The 21,763-nt window shown below is 44.4% G+C and overlaps 1 protein-coding gene across 3 annotated transcripts in view; it reads right to left on the bottom strand.

Annotated features, from left to right (window-relative positions):
* The window catches only part of MTOR (mechanistic target of rapamycin kinase), a 124,111-nt gene that overhangs the window by 77,876 nt on the left and 24,472 nt on the right, over positions 1–21,763 (bottom strand). For all 3 annotated transcript variants that reach the window (XM_028108223.1, XM_028108225.1, XM_028108224.2), the window contains 12 exons: positions 21,193–21,315; positions 20,504–20,593; positions 20,288–20,380; positions 19,253–19,387; positions 18,884–19,013; positions 17,264–17,514; positions 7,956–8,042; positions 4,991–5,158; positions 4,382–4,494; positions 3,905–4,067; positions 2,677–2,769; positions 1,839–1,985 (listed from right to left, as the gene is read on the bottom strand). In XM_028108223.1, coding sequence (XP_027964024.1) covers positions 1,839–1,985; positions 2,677–2,769; positions 3,905–4,067; positions 4,382–4,494; positions 4,991–5,158; positions 7,956–8,042; positions 17,264–17,514; positions 18,884–19,013; positions 19,253–19,387; positions 20,288–20,380; positions 20,504–20,593; positions 21,193–21,315 — 1,593 coding nt within the window. The remainder of the gene's footprint in view (positions 1–1,838; positions 1,986–2,676; positions 2,770–3,904; positions 4,068–4,381; positions 4,495–4,990; positions 5,159–7,955; positions 8,043–17,263; positions 17,515–18,883; positions 19,014–19,252; positions 19,388–20,287; positions 20,381–20,503; positions 20,594–21,192; positions 21,316–21,763) is intronic.

Genomic DNA, 21,763 nt, shown 5'->3' with positions numbered 1-21,763 from the left:
CACAGCTGACTGCCTCCTCCAGTGAGGCCGGTGCATGCTGACGAAATGTCAGCTTATCCATTTAGAAGGTAAGCCCAAATAGCTTCTCCTCAGACAGGAAAGCTGCTGAAAATCGTGGCAGGCACTCTGGAGGTATACATGAATGGCTTCTACGTTTTGTGCCCCGTGTAACTCCCCTGCTAGCATAGGCAGTAGAAAGATGACCAAGGTGGCGAGCGGTTACTCGGAAAGCAGGTCCGACTGGTCACTGCACTGACCCCGAGTTGCCTGCACACAAGTATGAGGAGGCACAAATGGGGCTGAGGATCAGCACTGGAGATTCTGCTTAGGGCTCCTGGACTGGATCTGTTCTCTCAGATGAGATACACTGAAGACTCTTTCTTTTTTCTGTTTGACAAAGGTCATGCTTCTTTTTCCAAGTCCTGGGTAGAAAGCAAATCTTCCTGGAAGCAACCTAGACTACCAGGGAGTTTCCTAAAATAGTCAGGACATGGCTCTAAGAGGGTGGACAGCTGCCTGGTTAGAAGGACATTCTGAACCCAGGCAGGCGGAAAACATCTGGGTGGAAATGTGTATCTGGTATCTCTGCTCGGCCCCTCCCTGAAGGGTGAGGTGTCAGCAGGGTGGCCTCAATGGCGGCCTGGGGATGCCGGGTGCCTGGAGGCCCTCTCCTTCTCCTGCAGTCTTGGACCAGCACTGGCACACTCCACGGAGGGAAAGCAGCATTGCCCCTGCCCCAGGTGTCTTTCACCGCTTCCCTCATAAATTACCCAATCCTTCTCGGTAGCAGCCGCTTTACAGCTACCTGTGCGGGTGAAGGCTGGCTCAACAGTCAGTGATGAGCCCCGGTGTTCCCTGGCTCGCTCGCGCGCGCGCGCACACACACACACACACACACACACACACACACACACACACACGTCTGTGTTCAAATCTTTATGGGCTTGGCCAAAAGAAGAGAACAAGTCCTGCCCAGTTCTCTACCTCGGTCCATAGCTATTCTTGAAGTGCAGCTGCTGTGGGCCAATCGCTAAGAAAGGAAGACTACCACCACGTGGAACTCCAAACACGGAGCTGCTCACAGTCACCAGGAGCACTAACAATAATGCAAAATGTGGGAAATAAGCAACCTGATATAATTATTTAAAAGCCAGTGACAGAACTATGATTACTCCACTCAGATCTACCAGCGATGCTTTGAAACTACCTGTTTTTAAATGGATGGCTGGTGGCATACGTGGTGGGAAGCTGGTTATATCCCAGGCTTTTGTCAGCATAGAGAACTCAGTACTTATCTGCAAAGATCTAAAAGCTTACTACTCAAAGTGTGGTCCCTGGACCAGGAGCATGGGCATTACCTAGGACTTTGGTAGAAATGCAGAATGTAGGCCTGACCTCGGACTGCCCCAGTCAGAACAAGCATTCTCGCCAGCCCCCAGTAGTCAGCAAGCCCTATGAGTCTCAGCAGTCTGAGAAGCACTGCTTTCAAGAGCTGGCATCAGTCTCAGTGCTAATTAGGGGACTCACTGGTTTTGTTCCACTCATGTAAAAAATAAGAATGTTATTTGCAACAAAGGATTCTACTATTAAAGCTCCAAGGAAGTTTAGAACTTTGTTCTACATTTAACCTTTATTTTTAAAAATGTGTAATTTGGACACCTGGAAAAAAGACAAAATGACCTAAGTTCGTGGTATCTAGAGTTTCAGAAAAATGCTTGGGCTGGTCTTTGGTTGTTTTAAACTTATGGTAGCAAGACCTAAGAGCTCTGAACAAGAGAGAAGAGCAGGGCTCTCCTTTCCAAGCCCCCTCCCCCTGCCCCGGGAAATCATGGACTTGCCTTTTGGAGGTTGATGGTGCTGACATGCAGTTTCTTCATGGGTCCTGTTTCTACTGGCCCACTAGCCAATGCATCCCCTTGGCCACTCCTCAGCATTCGATGCTGGTAAATCAAAGGGTCTTCTTCTTCATCAGCAAGGGTGTATCCCTGCAACCAGAGATTTACACAAAAACCCTGCAACTCCGCTAGGTCCTCCAGGTTAGAAAACACCCTTAAACCTTGGGAAGGTCGCATCTTCTGGAAAAGTCAGGATGTCAACAAGAAGGAAAAAGTTATATGCATGGACAAAATGAACAATGGGTGGGCTACACTGCCCACTGCAGACCCATCTTTGCTGGTCACTTTTGGTCAGTGATAGCATTGACTCCATAGCACCAGCACACAGCTGGCAAAGCTAAAACTGTGGGCAGTGATCCAAGGGACCAAGTGCTATGAGCTGGGGGGCAAACAGTCCGCTGTCTGGCTTTGTGTGGCCCAGGAGCCAAGAAGGGTTTCTATATTTTCAAATGATTGGGAAAAAAAAATCAAAGGAGGATGACTATTTTGTAGCACGTGCAAGCTATTCAAGAAGCAAATCCGTGGTGTCCCTGAGTGGAAGTGCACGGGCAGGCGGCCAGACTTACTCTCTTCCATGAGCAGGCGGCTGCTTTCCGGCCGCGGGCAGCAGGGCCCAGTCACTGCCTCAGAGCCCACACCGCCTACAGAGCTGAGAAAAACCTGCTATCTTTACAGAAACTGTTTGCCCATCACTAATCTAGGGCTAAAAAGCCAGATGTGCTCCCAGACCCATGAGGAGAATCATCGGTGGACTCTGGGACAGAAACCAAGCGCAGTTCACCTTGACGATTCTGCAGATGAGGACATCATAGCGCTGATGGTTGATTCGGTGTCGCACCAGGACTTTATTCACCATTGGAATGAAAATTTGGTACTGTCGAAGGAGAGGGAAGAGGTCAGAAATGTTACTCTGCAGAGAAGGAGGCAGACAAAAGAATGCTACAGATAGGTCCCCTGAGTTTGGGGTGGCTCTGTGTTATTCCGAAGAATAACCTACTTGTCTGTCTGTCTGTCTGTCTCACTCACACACACACACACACACACACACCCCGCTACAATCCTAGTCCCTACTCCCTTCCATCTGGGTTACTGTGATGGCCTTTGACTGCTCTCTCTGCTCTTACCCTTGGCCTGGTCTGTTCTTTCACACAGCACTGTGAGTCACCAGGTCAGACCATAGTATTCCTGTGATCAAGATCCTCCAAAATCTTCTAGTCTTGCTCTGAGTAAAAGCCCAAGTACTTATAATGGCTCACAGCAGTGATGTGCAAATTTCTGTGGGCATCAGAGTCATTTGGAGGGCTTATGAAACCAGAGATTGCTGGGCTCCACAGCCAGCTTCTGGTTTAGGGCTGCGCACAGCCCAAGAATCTACATTTCTAACAGATTCCCAGCTATGCAGATACTGTGCAGGGACATCTGAGAACCACTGGCCTACAGCACCTGGTCTCTGTGCCCCATCCCAGCCCCACCTTATCTCTACGACCTGAACTCCAAGCCTTCCCCCTCACCCCCCAGCTCCCTCCTCTGAAGCCACAATGCTTTCCTGCTGTTCCTTGGACCTTTCAAACGTGCTGCCTCCTCACACCTTTGCATTTGCTACTCCTGCCAGCATCCAACTCTCTGGGCTCAGACCTTTATTTGGGTCTCTGGTCAGATGTCAGTTTATCAGAGGTCTTCGCTGTCCACCCTAAACAAACAGCAGCTCTCCCCACTCACTCTACACTCTTATGAGACAGACTATTTATTAGCTTTGCCTCATTGGAATGTAAGCTCCATGAGAACAAGGACACCATTCTGTTTACTGCATTATCCCAGAACAGCATTTAGCCCACAGAGATGGCTCGAGAAATATTTGCTAAATAAATGAAGGACAAAAAAGGCAAATAATTCCTAGTTCTTTGAAGGTAGTTGAGAGCTACAGACTAGCAAACAGAGATGTTCACAAACAAAAGGCATCTTCCCCAAGCCAGGCAGAAGAGCACGTCTGTTCAGGACTCCTGCCTCACCTTCTTCCCCAGTTGGAAGACCAGCGAAGACAACGTGTCCATGGCTGTGGGACGCAGTTCAGGGCTCTGGTCCAGCGTTCGAACAATCGGATGAATGATCCGGGAGGCGTAGTCAGTGAAGTCCAGGGACTCCGTCAGGCGGTCCACAGTCTCTAACGCTGCCCTACAACAATCGTGGACATACGGTAATTGTTAACACATGGTCCCAAAGTACGAGAAGTGGCTGAGGGTTATCTTATCAGCACCAAATGGGAAGGCACGGCCTTGGAGGTACCTCGGGTGACATGGATCCAACATAAGTCCCAGTGGGATAGGGACAGTTAAGATTTCTAGAAGCCTGGGGCATTTCTGGGCTAAAATAAAGAGAGCTGAGGTAACAAAAAAATGGAAAGATGGCATGGGAACTTAAGAAAAGGACATTTTTAACCACACGTGAAAAGCTCGATGGCTGCTTAGTCCCAAAGCACAGGTGCTTACTTCCGAGACGGCAGTGGAACTTCCGGGGCGTCAAACAGCTTCACGATAGGGGGCAACAACAAATGCAGATAGTCATCCAGGTTGGCGCCAAACAGCTGGATGGCAGCCAACAGCTGCAAAAGAGAGCAAAAGCCCGGTGATAAACAAATAAAGGCAGGTACCAAGTATCGAAGCACGCAGAGCGGGGCAAGGGTGTGGGGAATTCCGAATTCTGTGGGGACTCTGACAAGTCTTCTGTAAGTGGCCTTGAGCTACATTCTTTCGGTAGCCTTCCCCTCTCCCCCACTTTATTTTGCTTGTGTATTATTTTGCTTTCTCTGAGCTTATTTCAATGGATAAAGAATCAGTTGCTAGATAATAGGAGAACAGGTCTGGGATAAAACATTTACCAAAAATAATCCAATAAAAGAGAGAAAACACAAGTCCAATCAAGAGAGGACTGTAAACATCCTGTCAACTGCACACATCAGGTATTAGCATTCTTTGGACTCGATCTTGTGGATCGAGCGCCATCCCGTCACTCAGACCAGGGTCTTGCCTCTTAGCTGATCATCCCTGGACTCTGATGGATGCTGGGACTCTCTCTAGAGGACACCCTTCTGGACTCACCTTGATGGAGACGATGCGGCCTGGGCTGTTGTCATGCATGAAGACACGTAGCATGTGTGGGATCAGCTGGGGCAGGTAGAGCTTAAATTCACCCCCAAGAGCTACCACAATCTGCTCAATGAGAAGGATGATCGTGCTCTGGATCGAGGTGTTCATGACCCAGAATTCCTATAAAGAGGGAAGAGAGAGAGAAGCAAAGCCAGGTGCTCTTCTGCTGAACCAGGAATCAAGGAACTGAGACGGCCACAAGAAGCAAAACTGTAGTGAGCACAGTCTGCCCCAAGAGAGACTCCCTCCCCAGCCTCCTCTCCCCAGGCCTCTTTGTATCCTAGGTCACAGTCACAGTGAACAAATTAAACCGCATTTCCCCAAATGCACCAGGCTCCTTTGTTCCTCTGTCCTTTGCTTGTGCTGCGCTCTGCCTAGAACTCCACCTTTTGCTCAGCTAAGCCCTAAATGTGTTTCTAGACCCGGCTCAAGCCTCACTTCCATGAAGGCTTTCCTGTTCTCCTCCCATTACACACTTTGGGTCCCTCTGCCCCCTTCTTGTCTAGTACCTGTAGTAACTTCATTTTCTTTGCCACCTTCTCTCTGCTAGACTGTAAACTAGTTACAGGCAAGAAATCCCTTTGAGCCACCTCTGTCTCTCTAGGATCTAGCACAGCACCTGGCATAGTCCAGCCACCCGAACACATGTTTACAGAGTGAATGAATGAGTAGGTTTACTTTACTCAAGGGGCTCTCAGGCCGCCCACGGTGGATTCTCTACTTTGGGTACCAGCCACCCTCTACCAGAAGGTGATTCCAGTGTTTAACAAAGTTTCGTGCCCTTCCTGGGTTTAGACTTTGCTAGTCTAAACATTGCTAGATATAGATAGCACCTGACGTTTGCTCCAAATCATTTTCAGGCCTGGATAATGCCACAAAAGGAGCACTTTTTCTACACCTGTATAGTTATGTTCCACGTAAGTTACTAAAGTAAAAACTTGGCCAGGTGGCCACAGAATCTGCCTCAGGACCCCAAATTGGTTCGAGTTTCTGACTCCAGGAAAAGCTGTCATTTCAAATCAACTCAAAAAGAGAGTTGTCTACTCCCTTGTTTGAAACCTCCAGAGAAGCAGACTTGATGATGATAGATTAGCCCTACTAATGAAGGCAACACATGCATTTTCATACTTTGGGGCCCTCAACTAATTCAGAGTAAAGTCAATGAAAAAAAAAACCAAAAACTCCTCAGAAGAAAGGCTTTATAGAAGCATAAAGTATTTTTATTAAAAAATGTCTTAAAAATCATAATAGTTTAAAAAGTGAAAACCATACTAAAAGATGCTGGTAAAACTCTCTCTCTGCTTGGAGAGAGAGGTATTTTCTCTGAAAAAGCTATTTTCTCTAGATAAAAACCTCTGCCAAAGAAACACATCCGATTTTATAACCTCTACGGTCGGTCTGATGTGCATTCACTTGGCCCGCACGCTGCCTTCTTTAGAGAAAACCCATCTACCTCTCCACCATATTACCGTTGGCTTCTTACAGGGGCTTCTCTCCCTCAAAGAAGCCAGGTAGCCTGCCCAGGGATCATTGTTAACAGAGACTGTCCTCATCCCAGGCTCAGGGGCGCTCATTAAAATGCCCAGGGTGAGCAGTCAAAGGAAGAGCCCCTGGTGCACTTTACCCATCTTGGAGGAAATGAAAGCTGCATTTTGCGAGTATGAAGCTCCCTGCCTCAAACTTCTATGTTTTGGTCCTAAGTCTTTTTGGGGGACTAAGTCTCCGATTAGTTCTGCTTCCAACCACAAGTACACCGCTGCCTGTTGGGCCCCTCCCCCAGGCAGTCCATTAGCTCTCCAGCACTCTGCTCAACTTCCTTGTACAGAGGCCTCCGCCGCAGGAGTCGGGGAGCAAGCAAGCGGTTTTCATTATTTGTACAGACAGGAGTTTTTCAGTTCTGAGACCCAGTTTCAGGGAAGTTCCAGTTTTGAAGTCAGCCACTTTGATTTTAGTCCTACTGCTTCCTCCAAGCTAACTACAAAGGGCTGGCAGAGAAGAGCAGAAATTAGTGAAGAATTGTCTTCCCATTCTTTGAGGGCACAGCTATCTCTGCAAAGCAAGCTTCCCAACAGACATTTAAATGATACAAAACAGGGCGCCTGGGTGGCTCAGTTGGTTAAGCGACTGCCTTCGGCTCAGGTCATGATCCTGGAGTCCCAGAATCGAGTCCCGCATCGGGCTCCCTGCTCAGCAGGGAGTCTGCTTCTCCCTCTGACCTTCCTCCCGCTCATGCTCTCTCTCTACCATTCTCTCTCTCTCAATAAACAAATAAAAATCTTTAAAAAAAAATAAATGATACAAAACAGCAGGAAGCAGGCCTCCCCCTCAAACAGAAAAACGATATTGCCACCAACGGGGAGTCCTCTGTACCTACTTAAAGCACATTATAAAATCTGGGACGGGAGCCTTTCCTCAGGTGCTGCTGTAGTCAGAAGGTGGCATTTATGTTCTTAAAGGCGGTGGGGAAAAGCCGCGCCTTCTTCCTCAGTGCCTGACAGGAGTTCATTGTATTTAATAGCACTACCGAAACCCAATCCCCAAACCTCTCTTAAGACCGTGGTTTTATGGGCTGTAAGAAGGAGGGCTTTCATGGGAACAGTAAAGCACTGTTGTGATATTAAAGTGAAATTGCTTTGTTGTGTGTGAGGCAGAGAACTCAAGAGTCTATTTCTGGCAGAATAAGGACTTCAGGATTCTTCCTCCACCTTCACAGCTCGTACGGAGGTGCCAGAGCCTGAGGCAGCAGCCCCCCTCCTCTGACATCACCCACCGGGGCACGCTTCCCCACATTTAATACTCGTGTTTTAACAGCTCTATGAAGACCCGTGACAAAAATGTCCGTGCTCTCCAAACCTGCCTCTGAATGTTTCTTGACCCAAACACTGATGAACCAGCTGAAGCACTAACTTCTACTCACTCTCATGAGGGTGACTATTTCATCCATATAAGGTCGGATGTGGCTCTTCACAAAGGACACCAACATTCCCAGCTGCTGGAACAGGAACTGGAATGGAGAAGAGGTCAGCAAGTTGGCATCAGGAAGGATGGAGAGCTCCCAGGGTTACCCTAAGTCCATGGGAACAAACGAACACCACTATGGAATCAGTTTCCACACCATTCATCTACTGAGTGTAAGTCTAAAAAAACCCAACTGAAAGCCTTTGGTGGTGATTGTGGTGGGGGCTAAAACAACTCTCAGTAGCTTTACACCCCAGCCAGGCGAGCCAGTTACTACTGCCCAACAAGGGCTTTGGGGCCAGACTGGCTGTCCTGAGCCTCGATGCTAACTCTTGGCTCTGTGACCTTCATTTAACTTCTCTGCGCCCAGCCTCTTCAGGGAGAAGACGCAGATAACAGTACTTGTCTGCAGGGCTTACTTTAAGTTAAATGGGAGAACACCTGGAAAGCACTAGCACCAGATGTGAATACCATGAAGTGCTCCATGAACACCAGCTATCACTGAAGGATTCGCGGAGTGACTAAAGACTTAAAAATGAACAGGAAATTTTTAATCACCTGTAAATGTATCTTTTTTCTCTTCAGTTCTAATTCACTACCACTTACTTTCTAAAATAAATACGGCTAACTATTATGAGTATTGTGGTTCGTGTGTAGTAATTAACTCAATTAATCAGATCTTAATTCATGAGGTAACTGTTTATCTCTGAGAAACTGTGCACCAAAACAGTAAGCAGGGGCGCCTGGGTGGCTCAGTCGTTAAGCATCTGCCTTAGGCTCAGGTCATGATCTCAGGTTCCTGGGATCGAGCCCCGTATCGGGCTCCCTGCTCAGTGGAGAGCCTGCCTCTCCCCCTCCCTGCCGCTCTGCCTACTTGTGCTATCAAATAAATAAAATCTTAAAAAAAAAATTTAAAACACAGTAAGCAACCTGGGGGAGGGATGGGATAAGGAGATTCTGTTCAGGCTGATACGGTGCAGCTGTTAGAAGGGATGCCATTCACTAAAACAAGGTGGGAATAAAAAGGCTTGGGTAAAGGCGATCCAGCTACTTTCCTGGCTAAAGATGTCTTTAGGGTATGGTTTTTATTTTGTAGTGATCTTCAGATAGTGCTACATGTCAATATGCAATAGCAAATCATATTCTAAACTCCCCTCCCCGAAAAGATTTTTCTAGCTCTCTATGCCTCTGCCTCCTCCCATTAATAAGACAATTTAGCATAATGAACGTACATATTTTCACTTTTTTTAAATTTATTATTTTTTTTATTAACATATAATGTATTATTTGTCTCAGGGTTACAGGTCTGTAATTCATCAATCTTACACAATTCACAGACATATTTTCACTCTTATCTGCATTTCAAAACTTGGGCAAGTAAGGGCGTCTGGATGGCTCAGTTGGTTAAGCGACTGCCTTTGGCTCAGGTCATGATCCTGGAGTCCCTGGATCAAGTTCCGCATCGGGCTCCCTGCTCGGTGGGGAGTCTGCTTCTCCCTCTGACCCTAACCCCTCTCATGTGCTCTCTCTCATTCTCTCTCTCAAATAAATAAAATCTTTAAAAAAAAAAAGAAACTTGGGCAAGTTAGGATTAAATAAAAAATGTTGTTTCAAATAGCAAGTAAAAGACTTACCGACTCACTACCTGAAGAGGTGAGACTCACTGGACATATAGGGTTGGGCTCCAAGGGAGTGTGGATGCATTTTCTAATGACAAGGATACCAATGGATTTTAAGGTGGTTCAAACCTGCCCACCACATGGCACAGGTTTGACTCAGGACAGCCATCCCTACCTACAGCTTGGGAGCCTCCTTATCGAATCGCTGCTGGCCCTTTTTGTGAAATGGTCTCTATAAAAGGACATTCCAGAGATTAAGGGATGTGAGACTCTAAGTATAATGGTTTTCTTAGCTAAATTTTTGTTATGTGAAACCTGAAAGAAGGTAGAAAATAGAAGCTGGAGGAGAAGCAGGGCACTGGGGATGGCAGGGAGGTCAGGAAAACCATGAGACCGAAAGGACAGAGCCTCCTAACCCCTGCTGTCATTTCACATTAGGTGTAATAGGGAATCCCGGGGGTACTAAGCCATCTGCAGGAGCCACAGGACGGATGCCCACAGCAAGTGCCTCCCTCACAGTAAGGAGCCCAGCAGCGCCCTCCATCTCTTCACCCTTAGATTCTTCCATAAGCTTTTCTTCTCTTTTTTTCCCCCTGGGGACATTAGTATATTAAAAGAACACATTTTTTTGTTCTTGAAAACATGGTGGGTTAGATACTCCTGCTATGAAAACCCTAAAGATAAACAATAACATGGGGCAGCTGGGTGGCTCAGATGGTTAAACGTCTGCCTTCGGCTCAGGTCATGATCCTAGGGTCCTGGGATCGAGTCCCACATCGGGCTCCCTGCTCCTTGGGAGCCTGCTTCTCCCTCTGCTTCTCTCTCTCTCTCTCCCTCTGTCTCTCATGAATAAATAAAATCTTAAAAAAAAAGATAAACAATAACAAATACTGTTATTGTGTCATCAGAACCAAAACCTTTTACAGAAAGCCAGACCTTCAGAGGGCTATGTATTAAGAGAAACGGTGACCCCCAACTTCCCCCAAATCTGTCCACTGGCAAAAGGAGACAAAGACATTTGTCAGTCTTGCTGTGGAGTCTAGGTAGGAAAAAAGTCTCTCCCAAGAGCTTGTAATCTCAGCTCAATCTCACATGAGTTTAGGGGGTTATTTTGACTATCCGTGTGGACTGAGAAACTCTAAGCCGAGAAATTAACTTAAAATTTTCCTGGGCCACATGACAGAAGCAAACACAAATCCTCTTCAAACTGAGAGAAGATTTTCTAGTACTGCTTCAGGGAATGCCCAGCTGCATAGGATACATGATCTAAAAGTATAAGACACTAAAGATAGACCACTGCCAGTGTGACTCAGCAGAAACAATCAATAGCAGGATCAGACCCATCACAGATTTTATATATATTGGAATTATTGGATAAAAAATATAAAATCGGTTTAAAATGCTTAAAGGAATAAATGTGAGATTTTAAAAAATGAGCAAAGAACAGGATACCACCCAAAAATACTAAGCATATTTGAAAGAACCTAGTATAACTTTAGATTCTAAAAAAATGTAATTGAAACTAAAAACTCAAGGACAGGTCAAAAAGACATAGCTGAGGAATTTGTGAACAGAAAAGGGATGTGAAGACATATCCAGAATGGATCTCCAAGAGATAAAGTTGAAAAATACGGACAAGAAACTAACAGACATTAAGGACAGAGTGAGCTCTACATGTGAATCAAATTCTGGAAGGAAAAAACAGAGGGGTGGAATCCTCATATTCAGGAAGTCCACACATTTCAAACAGGATGTGAGAAAGAAATCCATACCTAGATACACAATAGTGGAGCTTCGGGGCAACAAACACAATGAGAAGATCTGAAATAGCCACTGAGAAAAGTGAGGTGAAGTGAAAAGGAATCGTGACTTCTCAACAACAAAAGAAATGAGAATGCGTGGGATCATATCTACAGTTGTAGGAGAACCCAGAATTGTATCCTCAGCTAAATAAACATTTAAAAAAAGGGTGAAATAGAAGGATAATGATCCTAGGAGGAAGTCCCGAGGTGGGAGACAGAACATGGAGAATCGAGATGGCAAGTATGTTTGCATAAAACAGTGATAATGTTTAGCTTGGTGGCAGAAAAAGAAAAAGTGATACTACATAAGAGGGAAGGAGATAGTCTGAGCAGTCACTCTAAGTTTTGTATGTTATTCAGGAGAAGGATGGAGATATGGATTAATTTTTTAAATTAGCTACGAAAGTTAGGTATGTGAGGCAAAATCTAAGGGTGAAAAGGATAAAATGAATCCATCCCTCATCCTGTACAGGGGGACATATTCCAAAGAGCTCAAAGACTTGAGTGGAAAAAATCAGGGGGTGCCTGGCTGGCTCAGTCAGAGGACTGTGTGACTCTTGATCTTGGGGTCGTGAGTTCGAGCCCCACATGGGGCCCAGAGATTACAAAAAAAATAAATAAAAAAATAAAAAAATGTGAAAAGCAAGGCCAATCAAGTACAAAAAAAAGGTAAAAATGATGTACATACAAGGCTTTTTGTTACAGGATTATTTTAAGTATCAAAAGAATGGAAAAAACGCAAACGTTCACCCACAAGGACAGGTTCAACAGCTGTGGACACAGCAGGGTGCCATCACCTCTCAGGAGATGTAGGCATTTTCAGGGGATGCAGGCATCCTCGGTGCTGCAGTGGCAGGAACTCCACGACACACTGCTGTGACGGTGAAAAGAAGCAAGTGCACAACAGAGTCTACATTATGTTCTCTTCTGTGGGAGGAAGGCGGAGGAATATGGATTTCCTCACATTTTCAAAAACAAATAGCAAAAACATAAATTGGAAAATGATCAAATAGTTACCTTGGGGGGAAGTGTGGTAGGCAAAATAATGGTAAGCCAAAGATGTCTGTGCCCTAATCCCTAGATCCCATGAATAAATGACCCGGCACGACAACGGGGACTTCTGAAGATGTGATTAAGGTTCAGGACTTTGACATGTGGAGATTATTCCTTAAAAGCAGAGAACCTTGGTTGGCAGTGGGCAGAAAGAAGAATCTGGCAGCAAAAGAAGGGTCAGAGAGACGCAATGTTGCTGACTCTGAAGGCAGAGAAAGAGGGCCAAGGAATGTGGGCAGCCGCTAGAAGCCAGAAACAATAAGGGAGATGGACTGTCCCCTAGGGCTTCCAGAAAGGAACGTGCCTCAACAGCACCCTGATTTTGGTTCAGCATGACCTCTGTCAGACTTAGGACCTACAGAGCTGTAAGATGATAAATCGGTGCTGTTTGAAACCAAGATGTTAGTGAGGGTTTGTTATAGCAGCAATGGGAAACGTTATAGGAAGAAACACGGTAATATGGATGGGGAGAGAAGCTAGACTTTGCTGAAAACATATTTTATAGTTTCAGCTCTGGAACTGTGTTAATGTCTTACATAATTAGAATAAAACTCAAATTAGGAACACCTCAAAGAAATTTCCAGAAACCGAAAATAAGCAGAAACAAATTTAATTATAAATCAAGTTGGTTGCACAATCACTCAAAGACGAATTTCAAGCGACTTTAAACACAGTATTTTGGTGTGTATCCCCGAAAGGACACAGCCTAAGAACGAGGGGGAAAAAAAAATCATAAAAAATCTTGACTTGCATTCAGTAACCTTACTGTTATTACTAATACTGGTCATTTACCATTTATATGTATACAAGATACATGCAGGAATGTATTCTGCAAGATAAAGCAAGTAATTATAGAAATGTCAGAACCAAGTAACGAGTTTTTCAGTGTGAGAAACAAGTATAAAATTAAAGTAAAAACTCTTAAATCTTAAATTTGCATCGGAAAATCTGTATTACTTCATGACTTGTGTTTCTCTTTCTAAAAATTACTTATTTCTGTTTCTGTTCACTGAAATGGCCAAGAAACAACAATATGCCAATAGCAATGAGCACCCCAGCACACCAACTACAGTCTCTAAGTACCATTTCTCACTTAAAGAAACCATAACTCCTTGGAAGTGGCCATGCCCAGGCTTGAGTGAAATGTACTTGATAAGCTCAGAATAGCATTTTTTTTTTTGCCAGAAAGCAAAAAAAACAATCAAAGACTAAGACCACTGGCCAATGTAAAAAGAACACAACAGTCAGGCTGATTAGGATAATTAGATCATGAGAAAGAACAGTGACTTCAATGAATAAAAATACTATATATAGCTCCATGAGTTGATAATGATACTCCAAAAACAGTAGGGGTTGTGGGGTAGTACCTGAGTCACCTTTGAGAAGTTGCAAGGGACTTGATTCATTACTCTGAAAAACTGATAAATAAAAGTAAAGGATCATGCATTTATTCTGCTCTCCCTGTACGAACTATACTTTAAATTAACTGAATGAATAGTTGACAACATAAAGTTCTTTATAGATGATCACTAACTAATAAATCTAGGAATAATGTAATTAGAAAATCACAGCTTTCCAGTCTTTCTAGAAAACAATCTTCAATGAACACTAAAATGATTAGGAGAAAGGCTGAGAGAGAACAAAGGATCACAGTACCTGAGCCCACTGATTAACCTTTACATCACTAGAAACTGGGATGATTTAGAAAAGATTTGCTTACTAACTGTTGTTAGTACGTGAAGTATTCAGTATTCAGTACCGCCTATGAAGCATGTCTTGCCAGAAGAAGGAAGCTGAATTTAATCGACTCTAAATCTAATCAGTTTACAAGAAGTTAAGATATCTTGAAGATACAATCAGTCAAATCCAGAATGGGAAATTCTGTAAGACAAATGACCTGCTTTCTTCCACAAATAAATGGCATAAAAAAAAGGGGGGGGGGAGAAAAGGAGAATGGATAGAAAGAGAATTGGATATATCATATATCCCCCCAAAAATATAAAACAGAACAGACTAAACTATGAGAAATTAATAAATCCACCACTGTAAGAGGAGATTATCTCACTTCTCTCAGTAAGAGATGAAGAAAACAAAAAATTAATAAGAAAACAAAAAATTTGAACACAGTAAGTAATAAGTTCAAATCTAATGACACACATGGAACTTTGCGCATAACATCAGCAAATACCCGCTATTCCCAAGCACAGAGGAAACATCAAAATGGATTAAGCATTTGACTATTAAGGCAGTTTCAGCAAACATCAAAGAATTGTAAACCCAATGCAATTAAGTTAGAAACAGATACCCAAAAAAGAAATTTGAAACCCTGTAAATCTGCAAATTAAAATATCCACTTCTAAATAACTCAATGGTGAAAACAGAAATTATAGGAAACATTAAAAACACCTATCTCTGAGCAATAATGACACTAAATTATTATTCAGCTATGAAAAAGGAATGAACTACTGATCCATGATGAACCCCAAAAGTATTATTATGTTAAGTGAAAGAAGCCAGACACAGAAAAACCACATATGGTTCCAACTCTATGAAATGTCCTGAAAAGGCAAATCTATAGGCATAAGTAAATAAAATGAATAATTTCTTAGGGATGCCTGGGTGGCTCAGTTGGTTAAGCATCTGCCTTCGGCTCAGGTCATGATCCTGGGGTTGTGGGATCGAGCACCACGATGGGTTCCCGGCTTGGTGGGGAGCCCACTTCTCCCTCTCCCTCTGCCCCTGCTCATGCTTGCTCTCCCTCTCAAATAAATAAATAAAATCTTTTTAAAAAATGAATAATTTCTTAGAAAAATGTGACCAAAACTGTTTTAAGAAGAAAGAGAAAAGCTAAACAGATCTTTGAACCTGTAGTTAAAAATATATATATATATATATATTCAGACCAATTCCACTCAGGATTAGTAGATGTAAAAAACTGATATTAAGGGGCGGCTGGGTGGCTCAGTCAGTTAAGTGGCTGCCTTCAGCTCAGGTCATGATCCCAGGGTCCTGGGATCGAGCCCCTCATCGGGCTCCCTGCTCTGCAGGGAGCCTGCTTCTCCCTCCCCCTCTGTTGCTGCTCCCCCTGCTTGTGCTCACTCTCTGCCATATAAATAAATAAAAATCTTAAAAAAAAAACAAAACTGATACGAAATATTAGATATAAAGTCAATGTATCAAAAAATACATCATAACCAAAATGGTTTTAAAACAAGAATTCAAAAATATTTCAACATTAGAACATGTACCAATGTAATTCAACATATTAACACATTGAAAGAGAAAAAAAATATGAGAATCACACCAGACAAATAAAAGGCATTTGATAAATCTAATACCCGTTCATGATAAAAACTAGCAAATTAAGACCATAAGGGAACATTTATAACCCTTAAAAAGCTACCTGCCAAAAACTTGCAGCAAACATTATACTTAGTGGGGAATTCTTAACAGCAGTCCCACTGAAATCAGGAAAAAGATTAAAGATCTCCAGTTTCAGAGTCTAATCAACATTGTAGTACAGGTCGTAGAAATGCAAATGAGGAAAAGTAGTAACTGGTTTACAGATTAAAACAAAAAACTAGAACTTTCTCTTTTTGCACACTATATGATTATCTACAGTGAAAAGCTAGGGAAATTTAGTATTAGAATTAGTAAGAATTCGATGAGGTTGAGTACATAAACTGCACTTCCGTATTCCAGGCACAAAATTAGAAAATATACTTTCTAAAAAGATATTATTTACTCTAAACGTACATCAAATTGAATATATAATCACAGAGGAAAAAACTGATTAAAAAATTAATTCAAGGGACACCTGGGTGGCTCAGACAGTTGAACGTCCAACTCTTGATTTCGGCTCAGGTCATGATCGTAAAGTCCTGAGATCAAGCCCTGAGCCAGGGCTCCATGCTCAGCAGGGGTCTGCTTGAGATTCTCTCTCTCTCCCTCTCTCTCTGCCCCTTCCCCTGCTCATCCACACACATGCTCTCTTTCTCTCTCTCTCTCTCAAATTAATAAATCTTAAAAAAAAAAGCGCCCCCTTGAGTTTTATTGAGGTTTGCTGCCAAGTAGTGGCATAGGTAAATAATCACAGAACCACTCTGCCAGTTGTGTAGTTTAGAGAAAGAAAAGAGAGCAAAAGGGAGAAACAGGGAGGGAAAGGGGGAAATTTCTACCTTACAGGAAAGGGCCAGCTGTTAAAAGGAGAAGAAATGGTAGAACTAGAAAGTCCTTACTTTGCAACCAGTGTGACAACAGATTCAGGCAAGGATCATCCACAGTTGCTCAGTCACTGGGTCAAAGATAGTCAGGGAATAGGACTGTCACAGTCTCAAAGTATCACCCCCAGATTACTTAATGACTCAAGAAAAAGGCACCTTACAATGGAGAGCTCTGACAGAGACCAATTTAACCACGTGCTCAAACTCAGGATCAACACTAATGGGAGAAGCTGACGTTACAAGATCTGGTTAAGAGGTAGGCAATGTCACCTCTGTAATATCCTCACTAAAAATGATGGACATGATGGACTTCAATCTAATTACAAGGAAGCAACAAGTTCACACAAGTGGGACATTCCATTGGACAACTGCACTGAACTCTAGGTACACGCCGCCCCCTCCAACACACACAGTCATCGTTTAGCCATTCTGAGGGGATAACCCAGGAAACTGAACCTGTACCCTCAGGGCTTAGGAGTTAGGGAAGGGGAGGTACCCGGCCCAACAGCCAACAGGGGGCATTGGTAGGAAGTGGGGCTCAGGAGCAGGGGTGGGGTTTTAGCTACTTACTTCCCGGATGGCCCCGTCACAGACCCGAATGACATTGAGGAATGTGGGCATGACCTGCGGCAGGAACTGCACACACTTGAGGCCCAGGGACTTGAAGATGAAGGTGATGGCCTGGACAACCATGGTGTGATGGTGCGAGAGGGACTGGTCTCGGAAGATCCGCATCAGCGCCACCATGGACACAGCGGGGTAGAACTCATCCAGGGGCAGGTTGCCCATGTTGACCAGCATCTCGCTGGTGCTGTAGTCGGCTAGAACAAAACAATGGCAATAATCACAAGCTATACATGCCATGACTCTGACTCGGAGCAGAACCTGGCTAACAACAAACAGCAGACCGTCATTCAGCATTCATGGGGAATACAGGCTGTATTAGGAACCCATGAACAGGCTCTCACCATGAAGAATGCAAGAGCTTTTGGCTGTTCTATTACCCCGACCACAAAAGCCTAACACGGTACATGATGGGTTTTCTTTAAATTGCTATGTTTAACTTCTCTCCTTATCATTACAGTTGACAACTTTGTAGTTGAAACCATCAATAAAAATAATTACTTCCCCAAATGAAAGTAAAGGGAATCAAATTAGGCTAACATCTGTCCAACAGCTGCTCGGTCCCCCTACGGACTTCAGACGAGGGAGCGGCAAATGCTAGCTGACCTGAACAGCGAGGCTCTCAAAGACTTGGTGCGGGGAGGGTGAGTGGTGCACTGAAGAGGCCAAGAACTAGACCAGCCGAGAGACTGGACCGGCGATGCCGAGCAAGGACAAAACCTGCAGGGACTGGGCTCAGACTCTGCTCCTGACCGCCCTGGGTCCGAAAGGTAACGTCAGAGCTATGCTTCTCTACTATACAGAAGAACTGGAAGCAACAGGATTCCATCCATAGAGTTTAGAAGCAAATTATTTTGAGGAGAAGACTTCATAGCTCAGGGGTTAGAGCACTGGTCTTATAGAAACAAATTATTTTGGGAAAATAACATTTTGCTGGAATGGCTGGGAGAGCCACTGCTAAACTTTTCATTGTTTCGGAAATAAGCCCGCCCTCATGAACAATGGGTTAAGTCTAGAAAAACCTGCCGTAGCCCCATACCCTACCCAATCTCTCAGGCTACTTGTCAAAAGGCAGAGTGGCTCCAAGGCCAGAACAGCTGATGAAAAAAGAGCCCTGGATTCTGACTGCTACCAGGTTCTCTATGCCCCTGAGCCTGGCCTCAGGGTTTCCCTAGCAATTAAAACTGGGAGAATAAATTCTACCCTCTTCCTCCTTGGGTGCCATGAGAATATAAAACATCAAAGAAGCACTAACAAAGAATGAGAGATGAACAGAAGTGATGGGGTGATAATTCACATCTCTCTCATCAGCACCAAAAGGTGGGTACAGACTTGGCCTATTGACCCCTGACAAAGAATCTGGACAGATGTAAGGACTCTGGACACGCCGGGAAGCAGCATCCCTATTGTGATTCAAGAGGAAACTTGACTTTCCATTCAGAAGTCATGAAGTGAGCCAATATGCTATAATTTGTTAGCCAGCCCAAGGCTCTTTCTAAACACAGCTAGCAAGGGGCTTTGTGACGTAGGAACTTGGCGAGTCTCTCATGGTTCCCCTCAACTTACAGGAATCCTGACTTGACTTGGATTCAGACAGGCTGACAGCAGAAGCGTCACGGGACTGGTCAATCATGCCAATGTTTACTTTGTGCTTGTAGGGATCCAGGGCCCCCAAAAGCCCTAACACACGGATAGCCTGGGTGGGAAAGGGGAGGGGAAAAAGAAAACATTCATCACACCATCTGACGACAACAGGTTTCATGACTAGTCCTCTCACGTTCCATGACACCCAGTTCGTACCTGAATGACCAGCTAGAAGAACAAAACGGAGGATAGGACATCTAATCAAGACTCAGTCAGAGCGTGTTAATGCCACAATCTCTCTCCATTCTTCCAGCAAAGTCTTTAAAGAACCAAGTTTGCCATGTTCCCTACCTCTCTCCGTGTACCCTGGTTCTGCTCAGTCTTCAGAAAATTCAGAAGGACCTCAAGCAAAGTGGGGTACTTCCTGTAGGGCTCCACCACATAGCCAGTGCTGGCCACCAACTGTCCCAGGGTCCACAGAGCCACCTGGACAAACAACAGATCATGTGGTTTGTTGAGCCAGTAAGAGAGAAGAGAAAGCATGGTTTGTACTGTTTAATGATTGTAATAAAGTGTTAGAGGCTTTTCCAAGAAAAGAAGTTTCCAGGAGAGGCACTAACCATTTACAGAAATCCTTGAGAGTCTGGGTGTAAAATCAAGGCCACCAACCAAAGCAACAATCACTGGATAAAAAGATAAAAGAAGGGTGCCTGGGTGGCTCAGTTGTTAAGCGTCTGCCCTCGGCTCAGGTCATGATCCCAGGATCCTGGGATCGAGCCCCGCATCAGGCTCCCTGCTGGGCGGGAAGCCTGCTTCACTCTCTCCCACTCCCCCTGCTTGTGTTCCCTCTCTCGCTGTGTCTCTCTGTCAAATAAATAAAATCCTAAAAAAAATAAAAAATAAAAGAAGAGCCCCACCATTCTCAAAGGAAATACCCAGTCCTTCCACATCCTGAGTGATTAACAGGAGAAATCCGACTTAAAAGGAAATTAAGATTGTTCTTAATTTTAGTCTAGTCACCTAATGAACTCGGTGACCAAACAAAATGAAGCCAGGCCTGGGGAAGAGTGTGCTGAAGCTCTACTTGCCTCTACAGCCACAGGCTCAGGCTTTCTCCTTCCCTCTAGGGGCTGGGGCTCTGATAGATAATCTGGATTTTCTTTTATCTAGAGGAAAGGCCACTGGCCAGCCCTGATGATTACTGAAAGTGACTCCAGGTCAGGACGACAGCTAATTCTGGCTCCAGATCTTTCTTCATTTTACTTAACAGATACTTCTGAGTACTTATTATGTGCCAAGCTCTGGGTTAACTAAGTGACGAAGAGAGGCAAGGGCCCTGACCTCCCAGGGGCCTGTTCTGCTCAGTCTGGGAGGAGTAGTACTCACCTGCCTTTTGGCCAACAGAGAGGAGTCCTGGAGCATGTCCATGATGATAATAAAGAGTTCATCCACCCATTTCCTCATTTCTAGGCCACTAACCTACAAAATGAAAAACAGGGTGGTAGGTAAGGTTAGAGATTATGGCATTACAAAGTATTTTGATTTCCTCAGAGACTAAACAGTATTCTTTCCATCCTATGGAAAAAGTAGTTGTCCCCCTACCTGAGCCAATTCTCCTATTGTAGCCAAGACATTATTGATCACACCTGGGTTTGGGTCAGGGTCTGGATCTTTCAGTTTCAAAATTAAAGCCTATGAAAAGAAGGTATGATAAAAACGAATGCAGAACAGAATCTACTAGAAACCTTTCTTTTACATAAGTAAAATTCACCCGAGAGACCATTTCAATCCTAGATAAGTTGAGAATCCAGAATTTCTCCAGAATGTGGATTCTAAAACTTTTCTCCATACTGAGCTCAGTTAGATATATGAGAAAGCTAAGAAACACCATGATTAAAAAATGTTTCCCATGCCTTCTCAAATGGTATCTGATCATTTGCCAGATTCACATAAGTTTTCAAAGATTTCACAAGCCTCTAACATACTCAGATTTTAAAGCGAATTTTTTTCATTTTGAGGGAACTATTTTATGCCACTATCTACCTACTTCTCCTTTCCAAGCACATTTGATGATGTGCTTGAAGCACTGTATCTTATCCCTTATAAAAAGAGAGCCCTTTCCTGCAATCGGTGAGATTTTCACTATTCTTTCTGAGAATGCTTGATGTGGCCCTTGACCCTGAGCCTGGGGCCGAAGAAATTATCTACTGAAACACTTCCACTGTCTCAAAGAAGCGGACATAAGATGACCCGGAGAGACAGTGCCAGTGTCTCTAGCTTCTGTGAGCTACCTTCAGAATGGGCTCCATGTAGGGGCGGATGAGCCGTGGGGCATTGGAGACCAGGTGCCCCAGCATGCGGGCACTCTGCTCTTTGATTCTTCCAATGCCGCTGTGCTCCAGCTCCGTCAGAATCTGCAGGGAAGAAAGGCCCGTATGGTAAAGGAAGTTCTAGAGAGGAACGGTGTATAAAAGGGGAAACGTGGCAGGGAACCAGAGGAAGGAACCAGAACTGCATGCGGATCAAGTAGCTGCTGGATCCTCCACAAAGGCCAACAGTCAGGGACACAGCAGTGGTGGGAAGAAAGACTGTTGGAAGCCAGCCCCAGTCCCCACAGTGCCCCAGCCCCCATGGTTCCCCAGCTGTCCCCAAGCACAACTTTAACCGTACGGCACAGGCCCAGGGGGCTGGGAACACCAACGGGGACAGCAAGAGCAGGGGTCTGCAGAAATGAGGAACGAGAGAAGGGCTCTCTTCGAGAAAAATCTTTGTCTGGACAGCAAATCACTAAGGGGGCCTATAAATAATGACAAAGAATCAAGAACAGAACAGCTATGCTGTTGAAAGAAATATTAATACTCA

The sequence above is a fragment of the Eumetopias jubatus genome, unplaced genomic scaffold (assembly GCF_037043125.1).
Source record: "Eumetopias jubatus isolate StellerSeaLion01/CBP00866 unplaced genomic scaffold, mEumJub1_p1.0 scaffold_4, whole genome shotgun sequence".
Classification (NCBI taxonomy): domain Eukaryota; kingdom Metazoa; phylum Chordata; class Mammalia; order Carnivora; family Otariidae; genus Eumetopias; species Eumetopias jubatus.
This window is presented reverse-complemented; position numbering and strand designations above follow the sequence as displayed.